The sequence below is a fragment of the Leptopilina heterotoma genome, unplaced genomic scaffold (assembly GCF_015476425.1).
Source record: "Leptopilina heterotoma isolate Lh14 unplaced genomic scaffold, ASM1547642v1 Lhet_14, whole genome shotgun sequence".
Taxonomy (NCBI): domain Eukaryota; kingdom Metazoa; phylum Arthropoda; class Insecta; order Hymenoptera; family Figitidae; genus Leptopilina; species Leptopilina heterotoma.
The window spans coordinates 3,277,974-3,294,015 of NW_025110859.1; the positions used below are offsets into that span (position 1 = coordinate 3,277,974).

A 16,042-nucleotide genomic window follows, 5' to 3' on the forward strand; every position below is an offset into this window, starting at 1 on the left:
TTAAAAATTTTATTCTAGTAAAAATGGCCTAATTTATTGTCTTTTTATTTATTCTTCTCGTTTATTATTATTTCAGTTGCGATTAAAGTGACATTCACACTAAATGTGCGGTAAAAGTAACAGACAAAACAATAAATGTGAGTAAATAAACAATTTTTATGAATAAAAATTAAATTATAAAATTATTTATTTGCTTATTTAGATAATAAGCAATAATAAGCGACAATTGAAAAAAAATAGGCATTGTAAAATGTACAATTACAATTATGTTTCCAAAACGTTTGCAATTTTAATTGAGCTGGCTATATATTCTCCTTCTTCTTTTTTCGTACAATTAAAATGGAATTCCATAAGGATAGTACTTATGATTTTTTAATCTGTAATAAAAAGCAAATTGCAATAAATTTAAACTGAAATTTACAATCGTAGTTTGAAAATTTGACTAAATTTAAAAAAAAATTCTGAAAAAAATCTAAAATTCAAATACTGACTCATCCATTGTTACAATTCGTTTTCCAGTTTCCAAAGATTCGAGAATTTTCATTTCATCCGCAGTTAATTCAAAATCTAAAATTTCAAAATTCTCCTTGATTCTCGATTTTGTTACTGATTTTGGAATAACAGCAGCACCAAGTTGGAGCTGAAATTGTATAAATTGTTAGGTTTATAAAATCAAGATTGGAATTATTCAAATTTATTTAATATATTCAAATTTTTGAATAAATTTCTTTTTAAATATATATATTTAAATAAAAAAAGTATTTTAAAATTTTCTTACAATAAAACGTAGGGAAATTTGCGCTGGTGTTTTATTATATTTTTTGGCAATTTCAATGACTTTTGGATTAGCTAAAAAATTCGGAATTTCTTTGTCTCCAAAAGTTGCGGTCGAACCGGGTCTTCCCAGAGGACTGTATGACGTTATCGTTATATTATGATTCTTACAGAATTCTATCAATCTCTTCTGATTTATATTTATGTTAAGTTCCACCTTTTATTTTTTTGGAATATTGAAAGTTTTATAGTTTAAGTTAAATTAAATTAAATTAGAATAAATTAAATTACAGGGTTGCCACGCAATCTGGAAAACCTAAAAAAAACCTGTAAATGTCAGGGAATTTTGATCAAAATTCTGAAAAATTATTTTTTTCTAAAGTTATTGTGCTTATTCTTGAAATCTAATTTTTCTTAAATATTTCAAAATTAATTTAATTTTAAAACAGTTGCATTTACAATTTTCGTTAATAGATAAACTTCAAAAGGTTTTAATTTGCAATTTTGTAAAATTTCGATTTTAAATTAATTAATTATATAATAAAAATTTCACAGGAATTCTATTATTTACAAATTCTTTATAAATTTCTTCGCAATAATTCAATTTTTTTTTAAATAATCAAATTATAATCAAATTTTTTTACAGAGATTCAATTATTTTCATAAATAATAAAACTCATCGCAAAATTTCAATTATTTTTAATGCAAATTTTAATAAAATTTCTCAAAAAATTTAATGGTTTTTAAAAATTTTATTAAAATTTATCAAAGAAATTCTTGCAAGAATTAAATTATTTTCAAAAATTTTAGTGAAATTCTTTTTACCAATTAAATTTTTTTTTCAAAATAATTTTAATAAAATTCTTTCTAGAAATTTAATTAATTTCAATAATTATTTATTAAAATTCAATTATTTTTAATATCTACTATTTCAGAATTTTACAAAAGAATTCAATTATTTAAAAAGAAATATTATTAAAATTCGTCTCAAGATTTCAATTATTTACAAAAATAATGAAATTCTTCGCAGAAATTCAATCATGGTCTAAAGTTTAAAAATTATCGTCAAAATTTCAATCATCTTTATATAAATGATAACATTTTTCATAAAAATTAACTTATTTTCAAAAATTTTAATGAAATTCTTGTCAAAATTTCAATTATTTTCAAAAACTTTTCTTAATTCAATCAAATTTTTTTACAGAGATTCAATTATTTTTAATACAATTTTAATCTAATTTCTCGAAAAGTGAAATTAATCTTAAAAATTTTATTAATTCCGTTTCTTAACCTGGAAAACCTGGAAAAGTCAGGGAATTTGAAATGAGCAAAAGCGTGGCAACCCTGAATTAAATTGAATTGAATTAAACTAAATTAATTGGAATTAAATTTTCGAAAATATTACAAAACAGTATACAATTTACTTGATTATTGACTGGTTTTATCGTCGCTGCTCCCAGTAATCTTGTTATTTGTTCAGAATTAAAATTACTGACGCCAATACTTTTTGCGAGTCCCAAACGGGAACATTCCTCGATTCCCTTCCAAGTTTCTAAATAGTCAATATCAGTCGCTAATATTTTTCCATCAGAATCTTTTGGAAATAATTCAGTTCCTTCCTGAAAAATTTTTATTCAAATTAAATTTTTCTAGTTTAGATCGAAATTAAAAAGAAAATTATAGTTTTTTTTGTTACCTTAAAGGAAATTGGAAAATGCATTAAATAAAGATCGACATAATCCAAACCGAGATTTTTTAAAGATTCCCTACAAGATGGAACGACTTGATTTTCACTATGAAATGTATTCCAAAGCTGAAATTATTTTTATGGAACAAAATGTGATTAATTTATATAATTAATAGTATTCACAGAAATTCAATTCTTTTTAAACATTTTAATATAAACTTTTACGCAATAATTCAATATTATTTTCAAAAATAATAAAATTCTTCTCTGTAATTCAATTATTTTTGAGAATTATAATAAAATTCTTCGAAACTATTCCATTATTTTCATAAATAATAAAATTCATAGCAGGATTTGAATTATTTTTTATACAATTTTAATAAAATTTTTTCGAAAGAATTCAATTACAGTAGAGACTCCATTATCCGGACCCCTGTTATCCGGATATTCGATTATCCGGACAAATTTAAAATAAAAATTTTTTTTTTTGTAATATAAAGTTTATAAGGTCTCAAGCCGTTAACTTCTATTTTAAATTTCTCCCCGCCAACAAACACGAAATGTTGCATTTTAAAGTGTTTTAATTATTTTAAGAAAATGTTTATGTAAATATTTTTAAATATTTCTAACTAAATATTTATTAATGTTGACTTTAAAAGTTTTAGTTTGTTTCAGTTTTATTTTAATACATATGCAAATAAATACATAAAATTATGAATAAAAAATTTGTTTAATTCGTACTTTACTCGATTATCCGGATATTTGATTATCCGGACAAGTGCCTGCATCCATTAGTCCGGATAATGGAGTCTCTACTGTATGTTGATAAATAAGAAAATTACTCACGAAAATTCAATTATTTTCAAATATTTTAATAAAATTTTTCGTAATAATTCAATTTTTTTTCATAAATAACAATATTCATCACGATAATTCAATTATTTTTAAAAATAATAAATTTCTTCTTGGAAATTCCATTATTTAAAAAAATTCTAATAAATCGTTCGCAAGAATTCAATTATTTTCATAAATAATATAATGCTTTTTGGGAATTCAATTCTTTTCATGAATAATAAAAATGTTCATCAATTCAATTATTTAAATTAAAATTTGCATAAAATTAATCGAAAGAAATGAATTATTTAAAAATTTTTATTAAATTCTTCGCAAGAATTAAATTATTTTTTATATATATTTTAAATTCTTTCATGAATAATAAAATTCGTAGCCTAGCAGGAATTCAATTTACTAGCAGGATAAGAAAAAAGTAAATATTTTTCATGAAAATTAGGAAAAAGTCAGGAAAATAAAAAATATGGAATGGAATTTTTGTCAATTTTGTGAAGTGAATAAATCGAGTGTTTTTGGTTTTTTTTTTTGACATTAAAAAAATGACAATTGACAATAACCCACAAAAATTAATTTTCAAAACAAACAAATGGATGCAGAGAATATGCTAATGGAAAGGAAACTTACGATTATTATAAAGTAATAATAATAATATATAATATCAGGGTGTCTACTATTTTCGTTTAACAAAATTCCCGGTTATTTCCCGGTTTTTCCCGGATATATCCTAATTTTTTCCCGGTTTGTTTCTTATCAAATGTAAATTTAAATTTGATTTTAAACATAAATAAATCATTAAATTTTCTGAAAATAATGATTTTTTCAAGTTTTTAAAAATAATCTTGTCTCTTTCTAATTATAATTGAAAATTGGATTTTTCAATTTTATTAAAATTACATTGATAATAGTTGAACTTCTGCAAAGAATTTTACTATTTATAAAAATAATTGAATCCTTCCAAAGAATGCTATTATTTATGAAAATAATTTAATTTTTGTGAAGAATTTTATTAAATTTTTTGAAAATAATAAGCAGCAATAATTAATTATTTACTTAATATCTAATAAACATTTAATTTGCTCAAGAAATAAATAAATATCATTTATTTGAACATTCAGAAATTTAAAATGATAAAAATTTAAGAGAAGTTCAATAATTATAATTATTAAATAATAATAGAATAGTATAATTTTTAGAAGCAAAAAATTGATTTAAAACTGTAAGAGGGACTTAAAATTTTAAAAATAAAATTATAATTATGGTCACTAACTTCCCTTGATTATTTTCGAAAAATTTAAATAAAATTCTTTAAAAAAATTCAATTATTTTTCAAAAAAAGTAAAAAAATTTCAATGATTTGTTTAGAAAAATTCAATTATCTTGAAACAATAGAATTGAAAAATTACAACAATTTTATTTTTTAGATTTAAAAAAATTTTGCGAAAGTTCAATTTCATTAAACAATTTTAAGTATGTATATTTTTTTAAATTAACTAATAAAAATTTTAATTATTAATCTTCGCAGTAAGAAACATGAATACATTAGAATTTAACTCTTTATAATATTCAATTATTAATCAATTATTAAATTAAAATACTTTGAAAATTCTATTTGTTAAAAAGTTTCTAATGAATTTCTTTAACAAATTTAATTACATATTTTCAGTCGAATTTCACAATATTTCTATTAACTCCATAATTTTTTAAAAATTTATTTACATAATATATTTGAATTGGTAACTGATTTTTTATCATCAAATTAATTATTTTTAACTAACTTAAATTTAGAGAACAGTATAAATATCTATAAAAATTGAAATAAAAATTGATTTTTTAAAAACAAATTAAAATAATAAAACTTTTTTAATTTTTGTGAAAAAATTCCCGGTTCGGTATAAAATTCCCGGCTAATTCCCGGTTTTTCCCGGTCAAATAAAATTCCCGGTTATTTCCCGGTTTTCCCGGAATTCCCGGTTAGTAGACACCCTGAATATACATTACCTTTGTAGTGACAAAAATATCTTCTCTTTTAATGGTTCCATCCTGAATTTTCGCTCGAATTGCTTTTCCGATTTCATCTTCATTTTGATAAAAAAATGCCGTGTCTATGCATCTGTATCCCAAATCAATGGCATGCTTGACTGCTTCTTCCACTTCGCTCGGCTTGGACTGCAATAAGATAAATTTTATTCTATTTACTTCAAATATTACAACAAAATAATATTAGTGAAGCAAAAATTTTACCAAGAATGTTCCAAGGCCGATTGCCGGCATTTTTTTTCCATTGCTAAATTCGATGAAAGGTACCATTTTTCAAAAAGGAATTTTCCAGGAATTTTCAAAAAGAAAAGGGAATTTAAAAAAACAGTCTTAACTGAAAGTTAAGTCTTCTTTCATTAACTAATGGTTTTTATTTACAAACTTCTATTATATAGTCTTATCAATAATAATTGATAAGATACTGAATACAATTCTGTTTTTTTTTTTGTCAACTTGTGGTTTTTTTGGTTTCCTCTATACTTTTTATTTACGTATTTTGATGTTAGTAAAAATATTCCGATATAAAAAAGAAAACAGTTTTTTACAATTGTGAAATATTTATTATTATAATTTTTATAAAGAAATAATACTCGTAACGTATAAAATTCCAAACACTAGAAAGGAATATTGAATGGATAGTATTTGCTTTTCTTTGCCCTGAAATAATAAATTATTTATTATTTTCGTTTGATTGCATTTTTATGCGTGTAAATTTAATGAAATTTAAATTTACTTACTCAGTGAAACAACAGAGTCTCTCGCCAGTTCCAATAGTTTCGATTACTTTCATTTCCTCGGCTGTTAATTCAAAATCGAATATATCAAAATTCGCTTTTATACGTGATTTTGTCACTGATTTTGGTATGGGAACAGCACCCTCTTGTAACTTGAAACAAAAACGATAAATTCAAAATTGTATTCTTTACGGAAAATAAAAATATATTTTGGACGATAAAATTAAAATAGAAACATAATAAAATTTATAATAATGAGGAAAAAAATAAAAGAACTCAAGTTTTGCTTACTAAAAATCTAAAAGCAATTTGCTCGGGTGTTTTTCCGTATTTTTTTGCATATTCGAGAATTTTCGGATGATCCAAAGAATTGTTGATACCATGACGATTTCCTGGACGCCCCAATGGCGAATATGCGGTGATGCTTATATTTTTTGCTTTACAAAATTCAATCAATCGCTTTTGATTCAGATTTATGTTAACTTCAATCTGAAATTTTTTAAATTATTTTCAATCAATTAAAATTCACGATTTTTATTTGAAATTATAATTATTGTAATTATAATTATAATAAACAAACTAGCAAATGATACAATTGAATTCTTTTTATTTATATTGTAAAATCCTGCGCAAGTATTTAATTATTTTCATAAATAAGAAGATTCTTCGCAAGAATTAAAATGTATTCATAAATAATAAAATTCTCCTAAGAAATTCAATAATTATTTTCAATACAATTTTAATAAAATTTCTCGAAAGAATACAAATAAAAATAAATTAAAATATAAATTAAATTCAATTATTTTCAAGAGTTGTAATAAAAAATTAATTATTTTCAACAATTATGATAAAAAATTCTTGGAAACAATTCAATTATTTTTATAAATTGTAAAATTCGTGTAAAGAATTCAAATTATTTTCAATATAATTTTAATAATAATTTCTTGAAAGAATTCAATTATTACATTCAAGATCATTTTAATAAAATTTCCCTAACAGGTTCAATTATTTTTAAAAATTGTAATAAAATTTTTCTAAACAATTTGATTGTTCTCAAAAGTTATTAAGAAAATTCTTTGTAAATTTCAATTATTTTCAAAATTTTCAATTAAAATTACTTTAAAAAATACATTATTTTTAAAAATTTAATGAAATTCTTAAAAAAAAAAAAATAATTATTTACAAAAACTCTAATAAAATTGTTTAAAAGAATTTAATTTTCCATGAATAATTTTAATATAATTTAATACGAAAATTGTTAATTACAAATAATAATAAAAACGATTATTTTATAAACTTAAAAGAAATTTTCCATAAAATTCAATTATTTTCAAAATTTTCAGTAAAAATTATTTTAAAAAACTTCATTATTTTCAAGAATATTGAAATAAATTCTTTAAAAACAATTCAATTATTTAAAAGAATTTTAATAGAAATCTTTTCAAGAATTAAATTATTTTCAATGCATAATTTTATTTTATTTTAATTTAATTTTTTTATTTCTGAAAATAATTGAATTCTTGAATAGAATTTTATTAAAACTTTTTTAAATAATCCCTGCGAAAAAATTTATTATTTCTGCAAATAATTAAATTTTTGCAAAAATTTAAAAAAAAGGTGAATTAAAAGTTTTTTAAATAATAATTGAACTCCTGGGAAAAATTCAATTATTTTTTTAAATAATTGAATTTTCTCGGTGAATTTTTACAAGATTTTTAAAAATAATTGAAATTTTTGAGGAAATCAATTAAGATTATATTGAAAATAAGTGAAATCCTCATAAGAATTTTGTTATTTATATAAAAATAATTGAATATTTTACGAAAATTTGTATTATTTATAAATTGACTTTTTGCGAAGAATTTTAATACAATGATTGAAAATAATTGAATTCTTCATAAAATTCAATTACTTTCAAAATTTCCAGTAAAAATTATCAAAAAAAAAAACTTCATTATTTTCAAGAATATTGAAATAAATTATTCTTCAAAAACAATTCAATTATTTTAAAGAATTTTAATAAAAATCTTTCAATACAATTTTAATTTTACTTTCTCGAAAGAATTCAATTATTGAAAAAAATGTTGATAAAATTCTTGAAATGAATTCAATAAATTATTTGCAATTTTTTTTTAAAAAATACTTTACAAGAATTCAATGATTTTCAGTACAATTAATTAAAAAAATTTAAACATTTAAAAAGAAAAATTATTTAAAAAGTTAGAAAACAAAAAAGCAAACAGCAACTATAACTTGAAACTGCTAACAAATTACCGGAATACAACGATTATTAATATAGATTACAATAATTAATATTAGAATGAATTGAAAATTTCTCACTTGATTGTTAACGGGTTTTATTGTCGAATTTTCCATGAGTCTGGTAATTTGCTCTGAATTAAAATTAGATACGCCAATACTTCGAGCTAATCCCAAACGATTGCATTCTTCCATTCCTTTCCATGTTTCCAAATAATCAGTGTCAGGTAAAATTAAATTTCCATCCGCGTCTTTTGGTTTTAAATCCTCTCCTGCCTGAATTTTTAAATTATAATAATTTTTCTAATGTCGAAATTAATGACAAATTTTTTCACGAATTCGTAGGATAAATTTTTGAAAATAGAAATTAAAAAATTCTTTTGAAATGAAATTTCTAAATGAAAAATTATTACAAAAATAGAATTTCATGAAATAATTTTCGTAATTTTGCTTCTATACCTTATAAGTCATTGGCGTGTGGATGAGATACAGATCAACATAATTCAGATCCAAATTCTTCAATGATTGTTTACAGGCGGGAACAACTTGTTTTTCTTCGTGACAATTATTCCATAACTGTGAAATCAAATGTATTTATTTATTTATTATTAGAAAAATAGTTAATTAATATTATTAATAATATTAATACTATTATTAAAATTTAATACTATTATTAATATTTAATACTATTAATATTAGTAATAGTATTTATTTATTTATTTGTTAGTGTAAATAAAGTGAAAAGTTATCTAAAATATATTTATATAAATATATTCGTAAATATAAATAATTACCTTTGTTGTAATAAACAGTTCTTCACGTTTAACGACACCTTCAGCAATTTTTTCTCGAATCGCTTCTCCAACTTCTTTTTCATTCTCATATAAAAGTGCAGTGTCGATATGACGATATCCAGTATCAATTGCAAATTTTACTGCTTCTACAACTTCTCCTTCTTTGGACTAGAATTTTAAATGCTTAATTTATTTTCATTACTATAATACAGAATAAAAATTCAATCAAATTTAAAAAATACTCGAAAAGAAAAATGTATTTCATTCACTTTGAAATAAATTTTATTTAAAACATATGTAAATTGAAAAATAAAATGAGTGAAATTAATTAAAGTAAAATTGAATTTTATAAATTATTATTTTCTTTAATAGTAAATACAATTCTTTTTCTTACCAAATATGTCCCGAGGCCAAACATTGGCATTTTATGTCCATTATAGAATTCAAAAAATGGCACTTTAGAGCTCATGGTCATGTTTATATTTTTATTTGAGCAATGCGATAAAAACGATGATAACGTTTTTTTAGGTTATAAATAGAAGATAAAAATCATAAAAATTCTTTTATTATGTAACTCTTGAAGGTTAATTACAATTCGATTTAATAATTAATTTCCGTTGTTTGAAAATTACCCGATTATACAGTCGTGGAAGATTTTTCTTAATTAAATAATATACTCATCTAATGATTTTTCTTTCTTTACTGAAAAAAACGAAAATAACGTAACATGTAAACCACTGATTGTAAACAAAAAAATAGTTTATGGATCAACTGCTCAGATGACGTTGCAATTAACCCGCGAATTTTTCAAAATAACAACAAAAAATCTTTTCCCCTTTTTCTATTTATTGAATAATTAACAATTTTTCCAAAAACTATATAAAGTATGGAATACCGAAATTTTTTACAAAGTACATAATTTATTACACAAATTCATATTAAAATTACTTAATTTTCTTCTAATTAAATTCTAGTTTTTCTATTTCCTTCTCTTGTCTTGTAATTTTCTTCTTCTTTAAAATTCAATGTTAAACGGATAATTCTTGTGGTTCTTCAATCTGTAATAAAAATGGTTTAAATTAATTTAATTAATATTATTAAGTATTAATAATATTACTGTATCAAAAGTAGAAATAATTATTTTAATTAATTTAATGTGTAAACTTACTCCACTGCTGGGCATATACGCAATCCTGAATCTAGTTTATCAATTTCCTTAATTTCCTCACTTGTCAATTTAAAATCAAAGAGTTGAATATTTTCCGCTATTCTCGATTTTGAGGTGGACTTGGGAACAGGAACGGTTCCAATGTCAATCTAAATAAAGAATTTTTTTAAAATCAATTTTGATATTTTGAAAAGAAAATTATTAAATTTAATTAAAATTTTAAGTATCAAAATAATTTTTTTTTCAATTTAAAATCGGAGAAATAAATATTTTCCGCGATTTTCGTTTTTGACCTGTACTTGGGACAAAAAAAATTCAAGTCAATTTAATTTAAATAATTTTTAAAGAAATACTTATTATGACACATAACTGAAAAACTAATTAGAATTAAATTTTAAAATTATATTATTTTTTTAAACTTTAAAGTATCTATACATAAAAAATCTTTAACTAATTTTGATACTAATTTCAAATTTGACATCCTATTTTCAAAATTGAAAATAATTAAACTTTCTTGTACAGGGAAAATTAAATTTCGCAAAAATTGTTATTTGATAACTAAATTAAAAATTTAAATAAAAAAATTAAATAAAAATAAATAAAAATAAATAAATAAATAATAATAATAATAATAATAATAAATAAATTAAATTAAATTAAAAATTTTAATTATTCTGAAGAATAGAGAAGGTAAAAAATTTATTTTATATTTAACTTTCTGAACAAAGAATATAAATAATATTTTTTTTAGAGAATTTCCACTACTTTTAATTCGCTAATTTTTAAAAAAATTTCGAAAAAATCAATTATTTAACAAAATTTTATGCAATTTATTTTTCTCAATAATTCAATTACTTTCACTAATAATAAAATTTTTCATGAAAATTCAATTTTTTTAAAAATTTTTTGATTAAATTGAGGCCTTGGATCCAATAACTCGCCCGACGCTCGAACGATTTCCCTATTGGTAGTCAAGACCGTCAAAATAACTAAAAAAGTAAAAGTCGGTAATTTTAATTTTAAAACATACTACCATATAGAGAATAAAAATGCGCAACTTTTTTTTCTTTGAAATTTTTTTGTAGGATTTTTATTTTTAATAATAATGGCCAAAAACTGAATATTTTTTATTCCGTAATTTCATTGAATTTTGGAACATAAATCGTCGTATCTCATACAAATCTGTATGAAATCAATTCAAATTTGGAATACTTACGCATTTGGATCTACCAACGACGATAAGTTGATTAAAATTTGAAAAAAATGTTATTGTTGAGTTATTTGTTAATGCAAATGTGGACCTGTCGGTAAGTGCGATTTCTCAACTTCAGTGAAATAAAGTCTGTGGGGAACTTTCGAGTTGAGAGAACTTCCAGTGACAAATTTGTTAATTAATATCTGAAGAAGTTTTCTGGAAATTTTCAAGCCATTTTGTTAACAATTTTAAGAGATATAATCCTTTTCCGAAAACGTAATTTGCACGTCAGCGCCGTACTCACAGCAGACAGCGCGCCGTGCATGACAACGTTTGGAACAAGTGGAATATTATACTGTCTTGTTTACAAATCTATCGATTTTTGAGGTTAAAAATCAGCCGGCTTTTTTAATTAGTGATTTTTTTATTATATTTATGTTTAAATGTGATTTTTATTGACATTTATACTGAAACAAATCTATTTTCAATTATGTTGAAAAATAATTCTACTGAAAAAGGTAGAAAAAGGTAATGGTAGTAATAAATAAATAAACACTGGAAAGTCAATTTAATTATATCATCAAAGTCACATATAAAAATATTAATGACTAATATTCCTCTATTGATTAATTTACATTTCTATTTGAGATACCGATAATAAAAACAATTAGTCGATTTCTCAGTGATTATCTACAAATTAAAAATAATAAATTTACCATATTTCTAGCTGCTTTCCTTTTGTTGTCTTTCCAAGCACTTTCATCTCTTGACCTTTTTCTACCTTTTTCAATAGAATTATTTTTCAACATAATTGAAAATAGATTTGTTTCAGTATAAATGTCAATAAAAATCACATTTAAACATAAATATAATAAAAAAATCACTAATTAAAAAAGCCGGCTGATTTTTAACCTCAAAAATCGATAGATTTGTAAACAAGACAGTATAATATTCCACTTGTTCCAAACGTTGTCATGCACGGCGCGCTGTCTGCTGTGAGTACGGCGCTGACGTGCAAATTACGTTTTCGGAAAAGGATTATATCTCTTAAAATTGTTAACAAAATGGCTTGAAAATTTCCAGAAAACTTCTTCAGATATTAATTAACAAATTTGTCACTGGAAGTTCTCTCAACTCGAAAGTTCCCCACAGACTTTATTTCACTGAAGTTGAGAAATCGCACTTACCGACAGGTCCACATTTGCATTAACAAATAACTCAACAATAACATTTTTTTCAAATTTTAATCAACTTATCGTCGTTGGTAGATCCAAATGCGTAAGTATTCCAAATTTGAATTGATTTCATACAGATTTGTATGAGATACGACGATTTATGTTCCAAAATTCAATGAAATTACGGAATAAAAAATATTCAGTTTTTGGCCATTATTATTAAAAATAAAAATCCTACAAAAAAATTTCAAAGAAAAAAAAGTTGCGCATTTTTATTCTCTATATGGTAGTATGTTTTAAAATTAAAATTACCGACTTTTACTTTTTTAGTTATTTTGACGGTCTTGACTACCAATAGGGAAATCGTTCGAGCGTCGGGCGAGTTATTGGATCCAAGGCCTCAATTCTAAGCATGAATTTAATTATTTTCATAAATAATAAAACTCGGCGAAGAATTTCAATTATTTTTATTGCTATTCTAAATTAATAATCGAAAAATTCAGTTATTTTCACAAATAAAGTTTTTCACAAGAATTCAATTATTTAAACTAATAAATAATAAAATTTAATTTAAACATTTTAATAAACTTTTCCGCAATAATTCAATTATTTTCAAAAATAATAAAATTCTTCTCTGTAATTCAATTATTTTTTAGAATTAAAATAAAATTCTTCGAAACTATTCAATTATTATTTTCATAAATAATAAAATTCACAGCAGGATTTCAATTATTTTTAATACAATTTTACAGGAATTGCTCAAAAAATGTTATTATTCTTAAAAACTTAATTTCAATTTTTCGAAAAAATCAATTATTTAAAAAAATGTTTTTTTAATATTTTTTGGAGGGATTGAATAATTATTTTCAAAAATTTAATAAAATTGTTCGAAAAAAATTAATTGCTTTAAATACAATTTTAATTAAATTTTTTTGAAATAATTAAATTATTTTTTTAAATTTTAATTAAATTTTTTCTAAGAATTCAATTATTTACACAAATACTTTTTCGAAAGAATTCAATTATTATGTCGATAAATAAGAAAATTACTCCGGAAAATTCAATTATTTTGATGTATTTTAATTAAATTCTTTTCAAAATTCAATTATTTTCATAAAGAACAATATTCGTCACAATAATTCAATTATTTTTAAAAGTAATAAATTTCTTCTTGGAAATTCCATTATTTTAAAAAATTCTAATAAATCGTTCGAAAGAATTCAATTATTTTCATAAATGATAAAATGTTTTTTAGGAATTCAATTATTTTCAAAAAAAATTTAATAAAATTTCCCACAGACATTTAATTATTGCCAAATTTTTTAATAGAATACTTTGTAAAATTTAATTATCTTTAAAAACTTTTCGCAATTCAATGATTTTCAATATCTACTATTTTCATAAAATTTCCAAACAGAATTCAATTATTTAAAAAATGGTTTGTTAAAATTTTCGTAAGAATTCAATTCTTTTCATGAATAATAAAAATTTTCATCAATTCAATTATTTAAATTAGAATTTGCATAAAATTAATTATTCAAAAGAAATAAATTATTTAAAAATTTTTATAAAATTCTTCGCAAGAATTAAATTATTTTTTATATATTTTAAATTCTTTCATGAATAATAAAATTCGTAGCAGGAATTTAATTTACTAGCAGGATAAGAAAAAAGTAAATAATTTTCATGAAAATTAGGAAAAAGTCAGGAAAATAAAAAATATGGAATGGAATTTTTGTCAATTTTGTGAAGTGAATAAAACGAGTTATTTGGGTTTTTTTTTGACATTAAAAAAATGAGAATAACCCACAAAAATTAATTTTCAAAACAAATAAATGAATGCAGAGAATTTGCTAACGGAAAGGAAACTTACGATTATTATAAAGTATATATAAAGTATTACTAAGTTAAAATTATACTAAATTAAAATTAATACTAGTTTAATAAAACAATTCGAAAAAATTCCTCACCAAATATCTCAAAACTATTTGTGCGGGGCTTTTTTGATATTTTTTTCCGATTTTAATTATTTTTGGATGCTCGATAGCAACTTGAGGATCGTCGGGTTTCACCCATGATCTTTTTGGCGAACCAAGTGGACTGTAGGCTGTAATTACAATTCCTCTCTCTTTACAAAAATCCCTCAATTTCTTTTGATTCAAATTCGGATGACATTCAACTTGATTCATTACTGGTTTAATTTTGGCAATCGATAAAACTCGTTCAATTTGTTGAGAATTAAAATTACTTAATCCAATACTTTTTGTCAGACCAAGTTTATAACATTCCTCCATTTGTTTCCAAGTATCCAAATAATCCACATCGTCTTCTAATGAATTACCCTTTTCGTCGACAAATCCAAGTAAACCTTCTCCTAAACCCTGAAAAAATGGGAAGAATTTTGTATTTTTATAATAAAAAATATTTTCTTTTAATTTTAGGTATATATATATTTTTTTTAATTTTACGTAACTTTTTTGAAACTTAATTTTTTGAAATTTTACTTAATTAGTATTAAGTAACTTACTTTATATGCAGTGGGCCAATGAATTAAGTATAAATCAACATAATCGAGTCCAAAATTTTTCAAAGACTTTTTACAAGTTGATATTACTTTTTCCTTTCTGTGAGAATCGTTCCAGAGCTGGAAAAATAAATTTTTTTTTTGTTTCGTTGAAATGAAAATAATAATTTTTGTCTCTAACCTTAGTGACAATGAACAAATCCTCTCGTTTCACAACGCCTTCGGCAATTTTTTCCCTAATTGCCTTTCCAATTTCTCTCTCATTGCCGTAAATGAAAGCACAATCAAAGTGCCGATAACCCACATCTATTGCATCACGAATCGCTTGTTCCACTATTCCCGGATTGTCCTATAAAAAAATTTCTCTATTACAATTTTATTGAATTCATTTTTGAATTTTAAATATTTAATATTAATAAATTAGAGGAAATATTAAATAGATTTTTCTCAACTTACATTGGATTGCCAGGTTCCTAATCCAAGAACTGGACATTTTACTCCATTATTTAATGTTACTTTGTCGGCTGCCATTCTTTAGTCAAATGACTAAAATAAAATGACTAGTTTATATTACATAAACTGGAATTGATTGCACGTTCACTCGATTCTGTACTTACACGCAATCACACACTGACCTTGAATTACAATCATTGCATGTTCAGTCTTTAATCTATTAATTTTTTTTCTCTTACTTCTTCATTTATCTTTCATTAAACAATTACGAATTCTGTCTACAGATAAAACTTTACAAAGTTTTATTGAAATGAAATAAAAAGTAATGATAAACGGATATTTAAAATAAAAAGAATATTAAAATAAAAGAATATTAAAATAAAGGAATAT

General features: G+C 22.3%; 2 protein-coding genes across 2 annotated transcripts; both read right to left on the reverse strand.

Annotated features, from left to right (window-relative positions):
• Nucleotides 1-32: 32 nt before the first annotated feature.
• Nucleotides 33-9,870, reverse strand: LOC122497872. The gene is made up of 15 exons (XM_043605240.1): nt 9,532-9,870; nt 9,138-9,305; nt 8,803-8,919; nt 8,425-8,619; nt 6,376-6,573; nt 6,088-6,236; nt 5,966-6,007; nt 5,804-5,829; nt 5,555-5,622; nt 5,312-5,479; nt 2,471-2,587; nt 2,199-2,393; nt 779-991; nt 492-640; nt 33-377 (listed from the first exon to the last, which is right to left on the reverse strand). Exons 1-15 carry the CDS (start codon nt 9,610-9,612, stop codon nt 335-337), a joined length of 1,929 nt encoding a protein of 642 aa, XP_043461175.1. The 5' UTR covers nt 9,613-9,870; the 3' UTR covers nt 33-334.
• Nucleotides 9,871-9,965: 95 nt separating this feature from the next.
• LOC122497964 (aldo-keto reductase family 1 member B1-like) lies at nt 9,966-15,745 on the reverse strand. Its single transcript, XM_043605407.1, has 6 exons — nt 15,656-15,745; nt 15,381-15,548; nt 15,203-15,319; nt 14,646-15,056; nt 10,306-10,454; nt 9,966-10,195 (listed from the first exon to the last, which is right to left on the reverse strand). The coding sequence occupies exons 1-6, from the start codon at nt 15,728-15,730 to the stop codon at nt 10,153-10,155; spliced, it is 963 nt and encodes a 320-aa protein (XP_043461342.1). The 5' UTR covers nt 15,731-15,745; the 3' UTR covers nt 9,966-10,152.
• Nucleotides 15,746-16,042: the final 297 nt, after the last annotated feature.

What these genes read in the sequence shown, in the direction of transcription:
- LOC122497872 (XM_043605240.1), bottom strand. Translation starts at nt 9,612, where the DNA reads ATGACCATGAGCTCTAAAGTGCCATTTTTTGAATTCTATAATGGACAT. An exon ending in CCATTCAATATTCCTTTCTA is followed by an intron (nt 5,830 to 5,965) that starts GTGTTTGGAATT and finishes GTAAATAAAAAG; the next exon opens with TATAGAGGAAACCAAAAAAA. An exon ending in GGAAACCAAAAAAACCACAA is followed by an intron (nt 5,623 to 5,803) that starts GTTGACAAAAAA and finishes TTCCTTTTTGAA; the next exon opens with AAATGGTACCTTTCATCGAA.
- LOC122497964 (XM_043605407.1), bottom strand. Translation starts at nt 15,730, where the DNA reads ATGGCAGCCGACAAAGTAACATTAAATAATGGAGTAAAATGTCCAGTT. An exon ending in TAGGAACCTGGCAATCCAAT is followed by an intron (nt 15,549 to 15,655) that starts GTAAGTTGAGAA and finishes ATTTTTTTATAG; the next exon opens with GACAATCCGGGAATAGTGGA. An exon ending in ATTTGTTCATTGTCACTAAG is followed by an intron (nt 15,320 to 15,380) that starts GTTAGAGACAAA and finishes TTATTTTTCCAG; the next exon opens with CTCTGGAACGATTCTCACAG.